The 18,625-nt window shown below is 42.2% G+C and overlaps 1 protein-coding gene across 13 annotated transcripts in view; it reads right to left on the bottom strand.

Moving 5' to 3' along the window:
* Positions 1–311: 311 nt before the first annotated feature.
* Positions 312–18,625, bottom strand: part of MTSS1 (MTSS I-BAR domain containing 1) — a 125,342-nt gene continuing 107,028 nt past the window's right edge. For 2 of the 13 annotated variants that reach the window (XM_050891414.1, XM_050891412.1), the window contains 7 exons: positions 17,982–18,089; positions 16,938–17,035; positions 14,703–14,913; positions 6,897–7,016; positions 3,401–3,565; positions 2,880–3,042; positions 312–1,584 (listed from right to left, as the gene is read on the bottom strand). In XM_050891414.1, coding sequence (XP_050747371.1) covers positions 887–1,584; positions 2,880–3,042; positions 3,401–3,565; positions 6,897–7,016; positions 14,703–14,913; positions 16,938–17,035; positions 17,982–18,089 — 1,563 coding nt within the window. In that variant the 3' untranslated portion in view covers positions 312–886. Of the gene's footprint in view, positions 1,585–2,879; positions 3,043–3,400; positions 3,566–5,688; positions 5,884–6,896; positions 7,017–14,702; positions 14,914–16,937; positions 17,036–17,981; positions 18,090–18,625 lie in introns of all 13 variants that reach the window. The other 11 variants (XM_050891410.1, XM_050891407.1, XM_050891416.1 and 8 more) reach the window with 8 other exon arrangements.

The raw sequence follows: 18,625 nt of genomic DNA, 5'->3' as shown, positions 1-18,625 counted from the left end.
TGCCTTAAGCCTGTCGTCCTTGTTTGTATTCAGTGAAAAGATGAGTGGAACAAAAAGTGAAGGTGGAAGAACCAAGCCTACACAGTTAAGGCTGCATGCATGTGACTGAGAGTTGTTGCTGTGCAGTCAAAAAAAGAAATGTGGAAAAAACCCAATCTTTAAAACACCCTACAGAAACAAAACACTGCAATCCAATATGGCTTATTCTGATGCATTTACCATGAAGCTACTAGTAATTAATCCTACTAGGCTACTTTTGTGCAACAGCATCTGCTATTTTGATGGCATCTCCCTCCCCCCACTACCCCCCAAAGACTCTACCAACTGCAGGTTTCTTCCTTGCATTATATATTGCTTTTATTGTCAATTTTTACTCCTGCTTTTCAAACTTTTTTTTTAATACTTAAATGAGGATCTGTTCCTTACAGCTTGACTTAAACTTTAAAATAAGTCCCATTGTTTTGTTTTGTTTTTTAACCTCACTATTACAAGGCGCTCTACAAAAGCTTGCAAAAAAGCCAAATTTTCATTAAATCCCTTTGCTGAAGTTAACTACTCGACATTTGTTTTCTCCTATGATTTAAAACTTTACAAAGATAGTTATAAAAAAGGTAAATGGGATTTGGCACCTTCAGAAAAAATTAAAAGTGTAACTTAGATCAAAAAAATGCAGAAACAAAATCATTGGTATTTACAAATTAAAACACCAGTGAAGATTATGTCTTACTACGCTCTTTCACCTTGTTTTCTCTTTTAGAGTACTTTCAGACTGTCTGTTACCGAGTATCTTAAAAAATTCATTGATTACAGATTGGAATGGATAGAGACAAATTAGTTTCCTCACAGTTCCTTCTCGGTGGCTAGTACTCTGGCAGCTTTTCCACTCCTAGGAAATACGAGGTGCTGAGCGATCATTCGTGGTCGTCTTCTTCAGTTTGACACCACGCCGAATGGCGTTCAGCATGTCTTCACCTTGCGGGACATCCCCAGGACTCAGCTCTCCGGGATCGAGCTCCGGCTGGCCCGCGGGCGCGAGGGTGCTGACACCATCCCGGTCGCTTTCTTCCCCCTCACTCTCAGGAACCGCTTGCCTCTGCTCGTCGGCAGCACTCAGTTTCTGGCTTGACGGCGGAGGGTTGACAGACGCTTGTCCGCTCCATGAGGATGAGGGCATGCTGGTGACACCTTGCCCACCATCTCCTGCTGCCAGAGGCTCGGGACTTTGCTCGGGACATTCTTCTGTCCCGGCGAGGGTGCCGGGCAGCCCCCCTGGGATATCGGGGACAGTTGGTGTTTTGACAGGAATCACTGGTGTCTTGATCGGAATTGGACCTCCCCCTATGGTGCCGCGTCTGACTGAAGGCTTGGTGGAAGGGGTCCGTCTGATGGTGGCGACGCCGGGGGTGACTATGACCGGTCCAAGCGTGGTTGGCAGACCTGCGGTGGAAGCAGGACGCTTGGTTTGAAACATTCTGCGATAGGACTGGCTAATGTCGCTGTTTCTTGGGATAGTGGAAGATTTGTCAAACTCTTGTTGTTCTGCCTCCTGGTCACCACTCACAGAGAAATAATCATAATCTGAAACTGATGCCAAAAGACAGAGTTAGGAACAAGCTGGAGAAGACAGCTGAGTCACGTCAGTAAGTCGAAAGTATGTATAACCAAAAAAGTATATATAACCAAAAAAGCCTGGAGATCAACAGCAATTGAGAAGTTTCACCTCTAGGAGGAAGGAAGCCTGAGACATCGTGACCAAGATTCTCAGACTGCGTGGCTGAAGGCAGGCACTACGGCAGACCGACCCTAAAGCTGCAGGTTCCCACATCTCTTGTGAAAGAGACCGAGAACTGCGCACACTCAGTACCTTCTCTGAAAAGAACTAATTAAGTAACGAAGACTCAATGTTTGTTGCCAACATTAAGATACCAAAACCAGCATCCTACAAGCCATATGCTACCACTTGTAGATACAAATACTTAAAACAGTCAGTGACTAAAAAGCGTACTTTAGACTTGGCAACGTGGGGCTCAGGGGACTGTGTACCAGTGATTTCAGCAGCAAATTTGCTTATTTTGCAAACAAAGGAAATCCCAGCTGTCAGCTCTGAAAACTCAGCCTCAGCTTTAATAATTGCATTGGGTTCCTTCCTTTCCACGTAATTGCTGAGCCAAGCTGGGCCCTCCACAAGCCCTACTGCCTCTTGTGATTGCACAGCATGACCGATCTCAGCTGAGCAAACAAGGTGGTTGCTGAACTGCAAACACCAAACTCAGTCCCTCTCAGCTTGCTGATGGTTCTGAAACAGGGTACAAAACCCAACACCTTATTGCAGCTTCCCAGGTATGCCCAAGTTAAGGTCTCCAATGGATTCTTTTTCCAGTTACAAAATTTCTGCTTCAGTAGGAAATAAAAGGTCACAAAGGGAAACCAAGAGCAGATTCAGAGTACTGACGGAGCAAGAAAGCAAAGCTCATGAGCGCGTATTTGCTAACACAATAGCTCTGAAAGGACACTACTACCACAAGAAGTGTATGATGCAATACCAGTGTCATTCCACTTAATCCACGAAATATAAATCCAGTATCTATCTTCTTTAACATGGTAGCATCCTTAAGCTAAAACTCATTCTAGTAATGCACAAGAAAATACGATTGTTCAGTCCACTATGCGGCAATCCAGGTTTCTATTTAGTTAATAAATCCAGGCTGCATTCCAAGCTGGAAAAAACTTCGCAACAGCAATGTTCACCCCTTTCTCCCCAGCTGACTACAGAGCCAGTGAGCAACAGCTGCTGAAATACAGCTCCTTGGCTCCGCGGGGTGAGTGTATGACGGCCAGGCTGGGAATGCTCTCAAAAAGAACATCTCTTGGATGGGTACCTTGAGATGGGATTGTGTCCTCTGAACAGCACGGAGTTGTTGTCTGGGTGCTGTAGCCGCTGGAGCACTGCAGAGAATCCCGACTGCTCCTCTGGGTGTCCAGCTGCAGCCCTCTTGTCAGAGCGAGCGCCAGCTCCTCGCAGGCCTCCATCTCCTCACCCTGCTGGTTACACACAGGAAAGAGACTCAGTACCCTGTCTAGATGGGTTAGTCAATCTTCACCGACTATTAGCTGTCTCTCCTCCCAAGCAGAGCTTGTCACCATCACAACCCAACAGGACTGTGGCCAACCATTTACTAGAGAAACAGAAGCTTCTTTGGATGCCGTTGCTCTACAAATGCCAATACCCAAGGGCATATTCTCTCATGCCCACGTGATTTCCACTGACCACACCAACACCACACCAGTACCGCTTGTCAGATAAACACGTGCCAACATAAAGCACATCAAAAAGTATTGGCAGGAGCTAGCACATCCATTTCCTTTGCATCAAATAGCGTATTCGAAATTAGAGCTTCACCCTTGTGGCAGCCGACACCGTCATGCTCCGAGGTCTCTGGGCATCCTCAGGGGGCACGGGTGGCCCGCTCTGAGCTCCTCCGTTGAGATCTGGTTCACGCTTTTCTTTGCGACGTTGCAATGTGTTCACCATTGGTTGATCGTATGGGCCTGGTTTGGCCCAGTCCTAAGGAAATGTGCTTGTTAGTGACAACTTTCATCAGTAATTGTTCTTTAATTACACGTAAAACTATGCAAAAGGGCAATTTTAATGCAACAGATTATGTATAAAACTAGATATGCCTTTCTGAATAAGGCCAGAAATAAATTAATTTTGAGGATATTAAAAATCTTCACTTATAAAACCAATCTCTGTTATTAAAGGGTATCTAAATTTCCTATTCTACCTAAGCGTTCTCATATGAAGGTATTTAACATTTTAATACTATAGTTTTCTCTAAATGAAATTCCATTGTGTTAAAGCCTATATTTTCAGAAATTCAAATGCAAAAATCACTGGCACACAGCAGAAAATATACATAAATGTCCAATCAGCAATGTAACTGTTCTAGATGTACACAAGTTCTAGTATTACGTGCTCTTACGCATGTCTTCAGTTCTGAAAAATTAGGCTTGAACAGATTTTTGACACACATTAGAGGAGCAAGTTACTCTGAGCAATCTCTCAGTTGACTTACTAGCTGAAATCTAGTTTATAATAATGATCTGTACTGAAGAAAGACTAACTTCACTCTGAATTACTGGTGCCAAATTTGAAACAGAAATTCCTCAGGCCACAAGGGCTGTATTCACTCAGGGCTCTATTAAGCAAAGTCCTGAGGGTGTCCAGAAACCACACGTTGCAACACAAAGAGCAGGACTGATCAGTGACCTGTGCTTGGACGCAGAACCACTGCTGAGCAGCAGCTCCCCAAATGCGAGCTGCTGCAGGGGCAACCCAATCCTAAGAGTTTTCCCTCACCAACACAAGGGGTGCTTTAAAAATAAAAATAGAAGAAACAACTTGTGCGTGAGAACGGGCCACACACCCCACCACTGGCAGCAGCTGGCTGCTGGGCAGCCTCCACACGGCCTTCTGATAAAGAATTAATGATGGGCTAAGACCACACTATAGATTTTTACTGACATGTGTCTCAGTCCAAGGTATAAGAAGTGCAAGGCAGCTGTACTGACAGAAGCCCCTTGTGCAGACAGGTATTTTGGTTTTATTAACACATATGAAACTCTGCTTTGCCTTAACAGCTGTGTCTTTGCTGTAAGTGTTTTGCTGTGACATGTACTGGCAAAGTGCTTCTAGCATAGACACAACTAATGACCCTGAAGCCCCAGGACCACTGTGGCCACCCTGCGTATATGTCTCAACAGTCTCCAGCTGCTGGAGAGAGAGATTAGGGGGATCTGTAACAAGGTATCTCAATTTACATGTCTAAGAAGGTCCCATGGTGCATATGCAGTATCGTATAGCCATCCATAGGCATCTAAAACCTGTGCAGCTACTATCAACTGCACATCAGCCTTGTGAAGATTCAGGGCAACACACAAGAGACCTTCTCCCCTTGCTCTGGGGCAGTCTCCCAAGGGAATCGCCTGGCAGGGATAAGAGTCAAGGCTCTGGCAGAGCAGAGAGAGACATTTTGATGCCAAGGAAGATCCCTGCAGATCCAGCTGGAGCAACTGAAAGAAGTTACTGCACTCTGACTTCTTCAGTGGTCTCACCCAAGAGAGCAAAACAAGCTGGGTGAGCACTTTCAGTCTGTGGCAGTAAAGCTAGGATAGCTTCAGTCATCACTTAGGTTCACCTGGTGACAAGCACCTTCTTAAACCACTCCAGCTAGATCTACAAGAGCATGCCTGCCTACAGCCAAGGTGGGGACCAAGCACAGCCGCCGCAGTGAGAACATCATGTTGTTCAATGTATGGTTTCACTAAGCCAACTGGATGCCAAGCCTGCACTTCCCTGCTCAAGTGAGTGCTCTGACGGTGCTAAACAAGCTCGCTGAATAGAGCCCAGAGTGCTTTCACCAATGTTCCAGAGTTAAACTATTCCTTCCTACCTACGTGTTGTCAGCTTTAATATGTTTTAGGCAGTGCCAGAATAGACAAGGTCATTCAGAAATGTCCACTACCGGATTGTAGCTCTCTGATTATCACCATGCAGTGCCCATTCAGAGTGATATTAAACAGAGCAAATCAACGAGTAATTACATGGATCGAAAGGTAGCAACAACTGCCGTGTGCACACTGTTGGTAAGAGGAGGTGAGGACTGCCACAACAAAAGGAACACAAACCTTCCAGCTAGGGATCTTAGATGATGGTAACATGCCTGGCCCAATGGTGTAATAATGAACGTAGTCTGGAAGGAGGGCTGAGGGAGCCCGAGTCCACGCGCGGGAGACAGGCGGGAAATGAGGGAAAGGACCTGCACCAACTGAAGCTACGGATGGGTCACTTGATAAACTACAGTGATAAAACCCATTAGACAACTGGAAACGAAACAAATAAACAAACAAAAACAGAGAAATTAATATAAACAGAATGAATATGAAAATATACTGTGACTGATGTTCTAGGGAGAAAACTTCTGTATCTTAAAACGAAAGGAAAATCTTAGCTTTGCTGCAAATAAACAACAGAAAATTGATACAATGCTTGGTTCAGAAGTGAGATTGCTTGAAAATTGTTATTTGGTATAACAAATTTCAGACATCAATCTAGCAGTCATTGTCTCCAGGCTGAGCAGCTTTGCCTTCTGTCCATGAAAGCAGCAGACTGTGAAAAAGCCTTTGCAATTTAGGTAGCCTGCAGACTGCGGACATAGAAACAAAACATTTCCAATACTGGAGGCATTTGCATTGGCGGCGTTTATTCTATGTAGCTGGACAGAGAGGAAAAGCATACAGCCTTCAAACATGACGTGTTCTGGCTGTGTGATGATATGGAAGAAAAAAAAAGAAAAAAACAGCAGCAAGGATTTACCAGATGAGAATGGAGACCGCTATCACTTCCTCCCCCAATTCAGAGTGTATCCCCCGTAATTTATTCCAACCATGTGTGTTTTGTTTTCCTTTTTGTTTTGGTCAAAAACAAACCCCAATTGCTCAGTGTAATGCATGCTACCTAATGGCAGAGAGGGGAGAAACTACAAACCAGTACAACCTGGGCAAGATGCTCTTTGTTAGGCAACCAGCTGGGTTGGGCAGCGTTCCATAATCTCTTTGAGTAGAAAAGGTGGACAACGAGCTTTTCTTAGACAATTACCTCTGTAAAATGCCCAATTTGTAGCTTCCCCCTAGCAGCTAGTTTAAAGGCAAGTGTCGCTGTGGTTTATTCAAACAAACAGATTCATTTCTAAGGGAGCGTGCAACAGTTCCTATTCTCATCTTCACAGACAGGAATCCTGGCTGCGTCCCATGCACAGGGGTTTTTCTGTCCAAACGTTGCTGGGTTTGGATAACGAGCTAGTAGGTTTGTATGTCTTTGAGATGAAGTTTTTCACCTTATCTGTGGAGGCCCAAGCCCCCATGGTGGAGCCTGAGCTGACTGAGGTGGGGGAACTGCACTCGCTCACTGACTGGCAGGTTTCAGAGGCTTCTGAAGAGGCAGAGCTGGACGAATTCTGCAGCGTAAAACAGCACCGCAACGCAGGGAAAGGATACACAAGCCACCAAAACAGAAAAAATAAAACACACACAAAAAAAAAGACAAAAAGCACATACACAGAGACACACACAGGAGAGAGGGAAGGATGAGAGAAGCAAAGGGTTAGGGTTTTAAAAATCAATTAGAAACTGCTCAAAACCATTGCTAATGTTCAGGAAATCTATGAGAAACAAAATAAGCCATTTGCTTAATGCGAGAACTTGCCACGCTGCTTGAGAATGAGGGATCGAGGCAGCGATCTCAACTCCTCATTGCAATTTCAGTGTCTCAATTCTGTTGGCTGTCTCAGAGCAAGAAGCTGAGGGAGCTGAGGGCACCTACGGTCCAAACATGCAATATACTGAGACAACTGATTTATACAGAAAAGCAGATCGTCAGTACTTCAAAGACACAAAGTTTAGATTTAAAACGTGGAGCAGCAAACATCACTGACATTCACAAGTTCTCGGATATTCTGATCTGCAAAAGTGCTTGTGAAAAGCTCATGTGAGTTCAAATATTACGGAACAGAGAAAGAAGTGATACTTACCAAAACTGGAGGTTTCCAAAGTGCATTATCTGTATGCATGTGCCTCTGCGGGTAGTATGCATACATCAAAAGCACTCTGACTGAAACTTTTCTGCCCAGCAGCCGATATGAAGGTATGTGTGCTCTGCTGAGTGCGTAAGTGGTGGCATGTGCTTGCCACCCACTTTCTCTTAACAGCAGAGAGAGAAAATATCAGGGGCTTGGATGGAGAGCGGAGGAAAATGCAGGACATAGAGTGCCCATCAAACACCTCAAACATTTTGCTCCTAGCTAGGAACTTCTCTTACAATTTTCAGTGCACGCTTTCATGTACATTTGCTGCTGTAAGACCTCTGCAACAGCATCTAATTCACCTACAGGCAGGCCAAGGTGAATAACCACGTGGACCATTCTACCAACTACAATGCTCTTATACATCTCCCCCTTGAAAGTAGCATCCCCCTCAGTAGGGGTGTGCGTGCAGGTCCAACCGAGTGCTTGGAAATGGTCAAGAATACTGGCAAAGTTGTCAGGGCCATACTGAGCTCTATTCACTGTCAGGAAATTCGACACTAGCAAGACTAATTCATCCTTTGGTAGTCAAAGACCTGTAAAGCAAGTCTATCTAAGGATATCCCCGGCATTTTATTTTATGACAGCAGAGAGAATGCGCTCTTGTATCAAGTTTGTGTAGCAAAGCCTCAGATTTCAAGGAATGACATTCTGAAGAGGAAGGGAAATCTCATCTGAAATAAAATTTCATCAGTTAACCTTAGATGAGATCTTGGGGTAAGTTTGGAATAAAAAGATAGTTGGATAAGAGGCCCTGTAGAAGAGTAATTACTGCTAACACCCGGAAGTTGTCTCACTGCAGACCAGAAGCTACATATAAGGAATGTACAACTAATTGCGTAGGTAAAAGGAGATGTTGGTCTCCCGAGACGGAACACCATCACCATAAGGATTTTGGTGAAGACTACTGGGGCTGTTGAGAAGCCAATACAGTATCAGCATCTTGAGCTTATAACAAACTGTGGATTTAAGTGAAACTTTGCAAAGGCTGTTAAAAAATTTTAAAAAGCATGTAATGTGGTGGACTATTTTATAGAAATAATGCATATCCCATCTTATGCTGACATGAGATCAGATCTGTGGGTAACCTGTCAAATGCGTTTAGGGTACAAGTAAGCTCAGCTCACAAGGCTTGTATTCAAAGTGCAGTAAGAGTTGAGGTGAACATAAGATCAGAAGAAACTACAACAAATGACATGTAGCTGTTAAGGAGAGAAGTGTAAAGTATGCAGTGGGGTACCCAATGATGCAGTGGCTTGATGTTTTGTGGAACTTGTCACATTCTTGATTTAACGCAACTTCTTTTACAGGAGAAAAACCTGTAAAAATACTGACAAAGATGAGATGCAGTTGACTCTGCCATCAGACATAACTACAGTACACTAAATGGAGATGAGTCTATTTCTTCTATCCTTAGAGAAAAATACATTACAGAAAATTAGCTTTTACACTAAAACTCCAGAGTTCTGCCTGACATGCCAGGTAGCTCAGCAAAAGAAACTGTTTGAAAAGCCCCATGAGAACACTCATGTTAGTGTTACACTTTGGCCAGGAAAAAAAAAAAGAGAGAAAAATGTAATTTCAGAAAATGCTTTCTGAAACCTCATGCTTATGGCCTGAAAGGCTCTCCTGGGTCTGCATACTCTGCACATGGCAGGACAGACAGTGAAGGGTCTGAGTTCCTAATATGGTATCATGCCACCTTGTTTTCTGCAGATGCCCCAATGATGACAAGTGAGAATTTGGAGTTTACATCTGATAGACTATTCCTGTTTACAAGCCAGAAACTTCATGAGATTATGTCAAGTAATGGTAGAAATGGGTCATAAACGAGGTTTATTAGCAACAAAGCTGCATGTAGCAAATAGGTGGAAAAAGGCCAAAAATGCAAATTCTGAAGACGCAAAGAACTGTTCAATTTACTTGGCGTATGGGGAAAAAAGACTGGAAGTGGTGAACTTATTTTTGCAATAAAGTGACTCCAAGGTGAAAAAAAGATGAAAGAAAGGACTCTCCCACTAACTCAGCGTGGCCATTTTCAGCAGGCAAAGCTAGACAAAGGATGAACCAAGATGCCATAGGGAAAACACCTCGGTAGTTGAAGGAAATGCAAGAGGTGGTAGTAGGGAAACAGGGTCTCCTTGTCTTGAGAAACTTGCACAGCAGAGGGAAGGGGAGCCTCTGGTCTTGCTAAAAAAGAATTACAACAGTGAGAAAATGATGGAATGGGAGGCAGAAGAACACTGAACTCCTGAAGGAAAAGTGTAAAGAAAACGTGAGTGGCAGCAGGTCAAAGGCTGCCTGGATCACACTGCAGAAACAGTCTTGAATGGTTGGACCCGGGCATGGGAAGCACAGACCACCCTTCGTTTCTTAGCAGAAAGTACCGGGGGGCTGAAAACAAACTGCACAGTTAACTGCTTGGGCAAAAAGTCTCCAAACTTCTGAGTGCTTGTTCTAGATGCACATCCACTGGCACACGCACTCCTGGGAGCACACGCACAAGCAAACACCGGGCACAGCAATTTCTACTCCACATCCCATGGAGTGAGAAATTTGACTATTGGATTTTTTCAACTTATCTTAGTCGATTCCTTTTTAAAATGATTGTTTAGTTTGAATCATTTTTAAAATTAGTTCTTTCATTTTAGCTATTTCAACCCTGGGAGGTTCCCCCCCCCCAGCTGCGATAATGGTGGTTCTGTTCTGCTCTCAAACCATCTCTTCTGAGAAAAAGCTTAAAGTTAACAGTATCAGCAGAAAGCTAAAACTGTGCTCTGCACAGTAACAACCAGTTCCTCAAATGTATGTTATACACATGTAGCTTGGTATCTGGTCTCTCAGACATTGGGCCACAGCTTGTTCTTGGACAGTGTCCCGCTGCTTGGTGTGGTATGTATGAATTCCAGCAAGGATATTAAAAAAAAAAAAGCTGTATTTTGGGCTAGTGGACTGTATGATTATATTTTCCATCTGTTGTCCTACTAACCTATAAAAGGACCGCAGTTATCTTGGATTACTTGCATCCTTTGTTTGCTACGTTTTCCATTCAAATATAGTACTGCTTTCTTAACTTCTTCCCTTCCTCAACTACTAGACAGAGCTTCCTGGCCAACAGTTTCCCAGGAGACCAAATCCTAATGAAGAGCTTGGTCCGATGTCCCTCTACAGTCAGTGGAAGACGTCTCAGTTACCTTTCAAAAAGCTCTGGATAGTGACTCAAGGTCACCTCCTCAATTTGTCTCACTTCCAGGAACATGTCTCTACTGACCCCTCTTTTCTAGTCAGGGACAAACTGTTGGGAAACTTAACTTAAAAAAGGAAATTTAGGAGGAACAAATACCTGGTGATAATTTACAGAGGCATTTCAGTTATTTTTGGTTCTGGTTTTTTTTAAGGTCTGATTTGGGAACATTTCTTAATTTACATGGAAAACTGAATAGTTGTAACAATATATTTCCCCTATTCTAACTTCAAGCTATTTCAAGCAATGGAGTCTCCTCAAAAGCAGAATCTTTCCAGCTTGCTAACCTGTACATGCAGAAGCAAGTTCACATTCAGTTTCCCTGTACTTCACTGTTTAGGGAAAGCCATTTCGAGAATATTCTAACAACAAAGACTTAGTCCTCTGCTGTTAACAGCACATCAACAGTTTTTTTCTCTTCTTCATCTGCTTCTTTCTCTCACCTTGCTTTCAGCCCCACAAAGTCATAAGCAGCCTCTAAAATCCAACTGTATAATTGTTTCCCCCATGCGTGTTCACTCCAAGTCCAGTGGATCCTTCTATTACTATCCCCCTAAACCAAACATAACTGTACTATTACCATATTACTTCATCGCAGATACTCCCAGACCTCAGTTTGTCTACTACATAGGGCAACGTATGGGTTTAGCAGCACCAGCCATGTTCAATGTTCATCCAGGAGCTACTCTGTGCTCCCAGCAGCAGGTCTGTCAGAAGGACTTTACATGGTGTCAGTACATGCCATGGGCAACATGGCCCCCACATTGGCCAGGGCTGACTTCAAATCTGGCATTTAGAGAAACTGTTCTGCTCCAGAAAGAGACCTGTGATGCTTTTCCAGCTGTTCAGCTATACCCAAATGTACTGGCTTAATTAAGAATAAAGCATTTTACATTGACCTTTCCACATGTACAGCTATCTGTTACAGGCTAACACTAGAGTCCGGTTTTATAATTGGTCTTTTTCCTATCTTCTATGCAGAGTGTGGTAACTGTAAAGACTTACTAACTCAGCAACTACAGGCTGAAAAGCAGTCTTCATTTTGCCAGTCATCTGTCCTCTGGTATAGTCTGTATCTTGTTTAAATCTCTACTTATTCCTTGTTTGAGATTTTCTTTCCCCCCATCTGTGATTTTGAATAAATTCAGTTTAATTTTCAGTGACACTTGCTTGTCTAAAATGTAGGTGAGAGCATAAAAGCTTCACATAGCTCATGTATTCCCATTCCCATAATATGGGAATTTTATGTAGCCCCCTTCTACTTTTTTTTTTAAATTCATTATTAAAAGAAAATGGGCTTTGTTGCCCCAGTAGATGCCACAGCATGTAGCTAGCAAACATCAGCAAAGTGTCCACCTGCGCAAGATATGTAGCTTTTAATTTCTTTGTTGATTCCAGAGCTTGCTTTTCTGCTTTCTCAGTGTCACTACTAGAAACAATGACATCAGTGTTTTAGAAACAGCAGCCGATATTGCTGCTCCTCCCCACCCACCACCGAGCCTCAAAAGCACAATACCACAAGGAAGATCTGTCAGTTGGTTAGAGACGCACAACATGAAATAACGCTGTAAATTGAACAGCTTCTCGGTAAGCTCACGATCACAATTATCTGTCAGCACAACACACACAATTTACTTAGTGCTGAACATACAAAGCAAGACACTTAAGCAAAGATGAAGCGGCCAGGCAATGATCTGTTACCTTTTCCTCTGCGTAAAGGTATACAGAACTAGAGACATACAGAGCACATACCTATTTGTTATACCAACACACTACACTTATCAAGTCAACACCACACTGCTGCAGCCTTCTACAGCTCATGAATAGCTCAAGCGATGCTTGGATCAGTTTGCAACTTTAGGGACAGTTTCTAAAATGAAGTGAAAGCATATGAACTTAGCTGATGTAAATCAGCATGACTCCCATCAACTTTCAGGATGTTCTGCCAGCTGATACCGGCCTAAGTTCTCTCCCCTGCTTAACAGGAGAACTTGCAAAGAGAGGTGTTGGGTTTTTTCCATGCTAAGGGCAATTGCAAAGTTACCTCCTCATCTGCAAACGTAGCATCATCATGTACATTACCACCCTTTTATGCAGGTGCAGTGGATACTATGAAAACCAAAGATGATGCTAGTATATATAACTGATGTATGTATCTTAAAAGTCAACTTCCTTACCTTGTTACTATTCCAGTTTACTTTATTACTGCTCATTTACTTTTTTGCATTTCACTTAGGTTAGCCATAGCCAGTCTAAACAAAACATTCATTTTATTAGTGTGTGCAAAGTTCTTCAGGATGTCATCTATAAAAAAATGCTGATGTGTTCAGACTGGGGACAGTGCAGAAGATGTATTCATTTGAAAGGAAAACATTTCTACTAAAATGAAAGAGGTAAATATATTAAAAAACTGTTGAGCTTCCCTTGAGAACATGTTCCAAGCCTAAATGAACCAGTGTTGTTTTGGATGATACCCTAAAAATTTCACTAAGGGTGCTACTTACTAAATGTTCTGCAAAAAGTAAGGGTCTGTGTGCTGTCAAAGGTGGTCTAGGAGTAGCTTAAGTGTGCAGGTGACACTTGGTGACCGCTAACACTGAAACTGTTGGCTGCTTGCTGACTGTGAGGATTAAAACCATCTCCTCCCCAACCATGCCTACAAAACCATCTACTCCCCAACACATGAAAAGGAGTGCAACTACATTTATTAAACTAAAGGATAATCTTCTCCAGTGACCTCAGGGTGTATTAAAAATAAGTGATACTCAACAACAGGATATTAGGTTCACTTCAGTTTGTAACTAAGATTTACGATGGGATTTATAATGTGAGATGGCAGTTCAGCCTTGTTTAAAAAATATTGCAGTTGCCATGTGATTTGTTAAAAAAAAATCCAAAACAGAAAAGAGAATTCAGATGCTAGAAGATACATGCCATGGAGGCATGCAAACCTCTGCCTGCAGGTGGCCAGCTAATATTTATAGGAATGATGCCATGAACAAATAGAGCAGCAACCTCCTTCTGCAGACCAAAAAATGCTCTGGAAAAGTTTTGCTTATATTTATAGTGAAATCCTCTTAGTTTGACTGGGTTCAGGACATTATCATATATGACTACACAAACACTCATTTCTTATGAGTACCATAAAGAATTAAAAATACCTCTCGTTTTCATGCAGAAACCTTATTTCTGCAAGGTGCTCAATTGAGAGTCAAAAAGAGCAAGCCTATCCACAGAAAGGGATGTCATAAAAACCAGCAAAACCAATTTCATAGGATACTGCTAATGGCATTTTGAGTATTCCAGGCCCTTTGCAGGGGAGGAATAAAAATTGTCTCTCTGATGCCGAAGCCACCAGTATCAATACTAAGTCTATCAGAAGGCTGTTCTGGCACTGATATTTGTCCATTAAACCATAAACAGCCACCAGATATCAACAACTTGCAATCTGTGCAGGATATTAACTGGTAACCTCTGTGGGTAAAGTAAATATTATTCCCTCCTGTAAGGTGGGACTTCTTGCTCTTTCTTGTCTGTATGTATCTGAAAGTTAGGCATCTAGGCTCCCTCCACGGCCAGAGTGAAAACCAAATCCCCCAAGGGCAACTCATCCCTTTCTTCAAAAAAAAGCAGCATAAATCACTCCAGCTAGAGGCCCAACTTGTAGATGGATGAAGTGCAGTGAGACAAACCTTACCCTCACTGTTTGACCTGACTCCAAGGTACCCCAAAACCACACCAGATCCTTTTTGTGAAAGGTGAGCCAAGTTACAGAGTCCAGCTCACGCTCAGGTTTTTGTTCTCATGCTTGCACGTACCTGGTTAGGTGCTTCTGGTGGCATGGGGGATGGCGATTTGGACTGGAAAGCATCCTGGGACATGAATCCAGAATCATGGGAGGACACACTGGACAGCCTCATGGGTGCCTGCTGAGGCAGATTGGAGCTGCGATAGCGATAGTGTGAACTAGGTGAGTGCGAGTGCGAGCCACTGGACCGGGAATCACTACTGTTAACGCTGTTCAGACTGCTGTGAGAGACAAAAGGAACAAAGAAAGGAAAGGGGAGAGGAAAAGACACAAGGGCGGGGTGGGGAGAGACCCATATACAGTACAATTAACATTCCACATGTCTCTAGCAACAGGCAGCATAGACCGGAAAAGAAAAAATGTTGACAAATTAAATTTAAATATATATATATGCACATATATATCAGTAAAGAACTGTAAGCAGCTGCAGTATCCCTTGCGACCAGAGAGAAAATGGCATTTTACCTTGAATTTCACTCAAATGATCAAATTCTGTAACCACTGAGAGTTCAAAGTCAGGTTAGGGACGACGGGATCACTACATGCCCTCTCTAGCATTTGCACAGCACTTGCACAAAAAATACCTGCTGACAGCTCTCTCCTATTCCTGACTTACACCTTGTTGCTCTTGCACCATGGCCCAAATTTTCAACGGGATCTCTGGCAGGGGGTTCAAAGGCATCACAGTTCATCTGAAAGTCTGCCTCTAGGCATGCCGTTGCAGTCAGTCAGCAGCCCAGTGCGTGAGACTTTTGAGAGCAGCACCAAAACCCCATGCTTCAGAGTACCTGGGATAAGTTTCACTCACATGAAGGCTTTCTACCAGAAAATAAGCATGTGACAGCATATTGAGTGAAGTCAAGCCTCTGGGTATGTAGCTTTAGTTAGCAAGAAAGATGATCAGAGAATTAAATATCCCAGATTAATATCCATGAAAAAAAAAAATATTGATTTTTCAAACAAAGAGATTGATTTTTAATCTCCAGTATCCATGAATGACAGCAATGACATGCCAGCCGCAATGTGGGAGCCTTTGAAGTTTCCTGCTGGGGTGGCTGAGCAGGACTAGCAGGATGCATCAATCTGAAGGCAGCTTCCTACCTTCGTTGGCAGGAGCCCACTGACTAGCTGAAGGGATGGCTCTAAAGGATACATGGGTGAGAACTGCACCTCCTGCTCACAAATTCCATGTAACACACAAGACGTACAAGTTGGCTTGGAGCAGGGGAGGAGGAGCTCTGCCTTATTTTACCCATACACAACAGTCTGTTGCCATACAGGTTTTACCACACAAAAAGATGAGGTTGATTAAGAACAGATGATGGATTTTTTGGGTTTTTGCCATTTTCTTTTACAGCTTCAGGATATTGCATCTTTAAGCCTGTGCTCATTGCTCTAAATATGCATGTTTTCACATATATATATAAAAGCACTGAAGTTTTTTTTTATATATATCTGCATGCAGAGACAAGTAGGTACATAGAAGAAGTCATGTTCACTTGCTCTGACATGCTATAGGTAACTTTGCTCATACACAGGGAACCTGTAGTACATTATTCATAAAGCAAACTAAAAGGTAATCATTCGAGAGCGGCTAGAAAGGTGTCGAGCAGAATACACAATAGGATAACTTCCTTTTCAGTAAAAGGAAAGAGTAAATGTAGACACCAGGGTATGGGGGCAACATGCTAATAAACTGTTTTATGAGAGAAAACAGTTTTTACGGAGAAAGCATAGACAGAATCCAGTGTTTCAACATATTTCAGGACAGCATTAGACAGCATTAAACAGTCAAAAAAACTTGTATCAAAAAAGCATTTCCATCTACCAGACTGACAGGGCAATTGCCAAGGATGTTTTTCCTTTTCAAACAGTTTAACTTACTGATTAGTAACAGCTACTTAGAATAATCTAAAAAGTCATCACATAAAAAACAGAAAAGGAAATTATGAATGAACAATCTCAGAGCTTCGATCAGTACAGTCTGCTCTTTGATCTGAAATGGATTCAAGAAAACTGAATCAAAAGCATCTTCAAGTTGTCTTGAGTTCAAAAGTTGTTCAGTCATGCCCATCCTTTTTAATATTCCCAGTCACACACTTAAATGGATAAAGACCATGAGGGACTGATTTCATTAAAAGTTGTTATTTAAGATTTAAGTATGCATACAAATCCATACCACAGTCTGAACTTGCCTCCCTTTGCCCCCAAACAGGTTAAAATTAAATATTACCAGTCTACTTACCTGCAAACACTAGATTTTCTGGACATGGTAGTACTGGGAGAGGATGGAGGAGTCTGGTAAGACCAGCTGTAATCAGAACCTTTCAAATCTAAAATTACCTGATGAAAGATAATCAATAGCATCAAGGACGTGGAAAATTTTTTTCCCCTATTAACAGAAAGCATCTGCTTGTCATACAGCGTTCGTCACCACTACAAAATTTCAGTGCCAAGTGACCCAGTCTCAGTTCTCTTCCAGAATTACACTGTGTATATTACACAGGAGAGTCAGCTTCATCCTTGGCTTTCCAGGAACTACCATACTTCAACACTAGGGCTGCTATCACAGAAGGAAAGTTCAGATCTGAATGGAAAAATCTTTAAAAAGTAAACTGGAGATCTATTTTATCCATGCTGTAAGCTGTTTTGTTTTGGTTTTTTCCCCCTTAAAAAAACTGTTACAGCCTTAGAGTTTAAAAACAGTCACATTTAAAAAAATTAATCAAAAATCCAATATTCAACCACAGCAGAGCTTCCCTCCTTTACACTTCTAGGTCAACGATAAGGTGATTAAGGTATGACAAGAAAACTGAGTTCACACAGCAAGGTTGGAGAAAAAGGTCCTATTTGGAGTCATTTAATGATACACATTTTCCTATGCATTTTAAGGACAGCATGGAAAAATGCTCAAATGTTAGACTCCATCAAGCTATCTAATCCCAGCAATCTTGCGACCACATAAAGACAGGGATGCTCAAATCTAGGGCGAGGACATGATACTCATTCCTCATGTATTCTCAGCAGAAATTGGGCATCTTCATATACTTCGAAGTGTTACTGCTACCACTTCACACTGGTCTCACCAAATACTTCAGGACCACTCAGCTGGTACTTCAAAATCAACTTTTTTTAAATTGCTTATGTTAAAAATGACCTTGCTGCAGTAAAACATCTATAAAACATAACATTAAGCCACTAAACGCTAGTAATCAATATTCCTCATAACACAAAAGGAAAACTGGTACAAGCTACAAATAAAAATGTTTTCCAGGTAACAAGAGCTAACCTGTTCACTTGAAGATGGCAATTTGTGTGGATCCATGGTGAGACTTTTCAGGTCGTCTGATATGGTTTGTAAATGGGTTATTTCTCCTAGCATTGATATTTCTTCTTCCTGAGAAGACAAAAGAGCAAGGCTAATCACAACCTTGGTTTTAAAAATCAGACCCAAAACACAATACACGACCTTTTTCTTTTTGCTGATGACTGTGGGCATGCCCAGCGGAGCTGCTTTTTCTTTGCCCATTAAGCAATCAATTCTTATGAAAGAGGGTTGAAAATATTAATTTAGAATTTTATAACTACTGTAAGTTCTGAGGCCCAGAATTCTTTTCTCTCATCAGTGAGATAAATAAATCTCAGCCTTCTTATTGTGACATCTTCAGAAAAAGAGTGTTGTTTTTGCTGCATTTGGAAAAGATTTAACTCTTCTATGTATACTCATTAATGTGCCCTAAGGATTTTAACCTTGAATGTAAAGAGGGGTTAAACTCGTACTTTTTGCTAGTTTTTGGAAACTTTGAGATAAAGGCACTATACAGGTACAGGGCATTAATACGTCTATGATTCATTCTGGCTCAAGCTACATCAGATGATTTCTGCAGTGTCAGTTACCATAGTAATCCCTTAGCTACCATGGTAATTTCATCC

The sequence above is a fragment of the Gymnogyps californianus genome, chromosome 2, assembly GCF_018139145.2.
Source record: "Gymnogyps californianus isolate 813 chromosome 2, ASM1813914v2, whole genome shotgun sequence".
In the NCBI taxonomy this organism is placed as follows: domain Eukaryota; kingdom Metazoa; phylum Chordata; class Aves; order Accipitriformes; family Cathartidae; genus Gymnogyps; species Gymnogyps californianus.
This window is presented reverse-complemented; position numbering and strand designations above follow the sequence as displayed.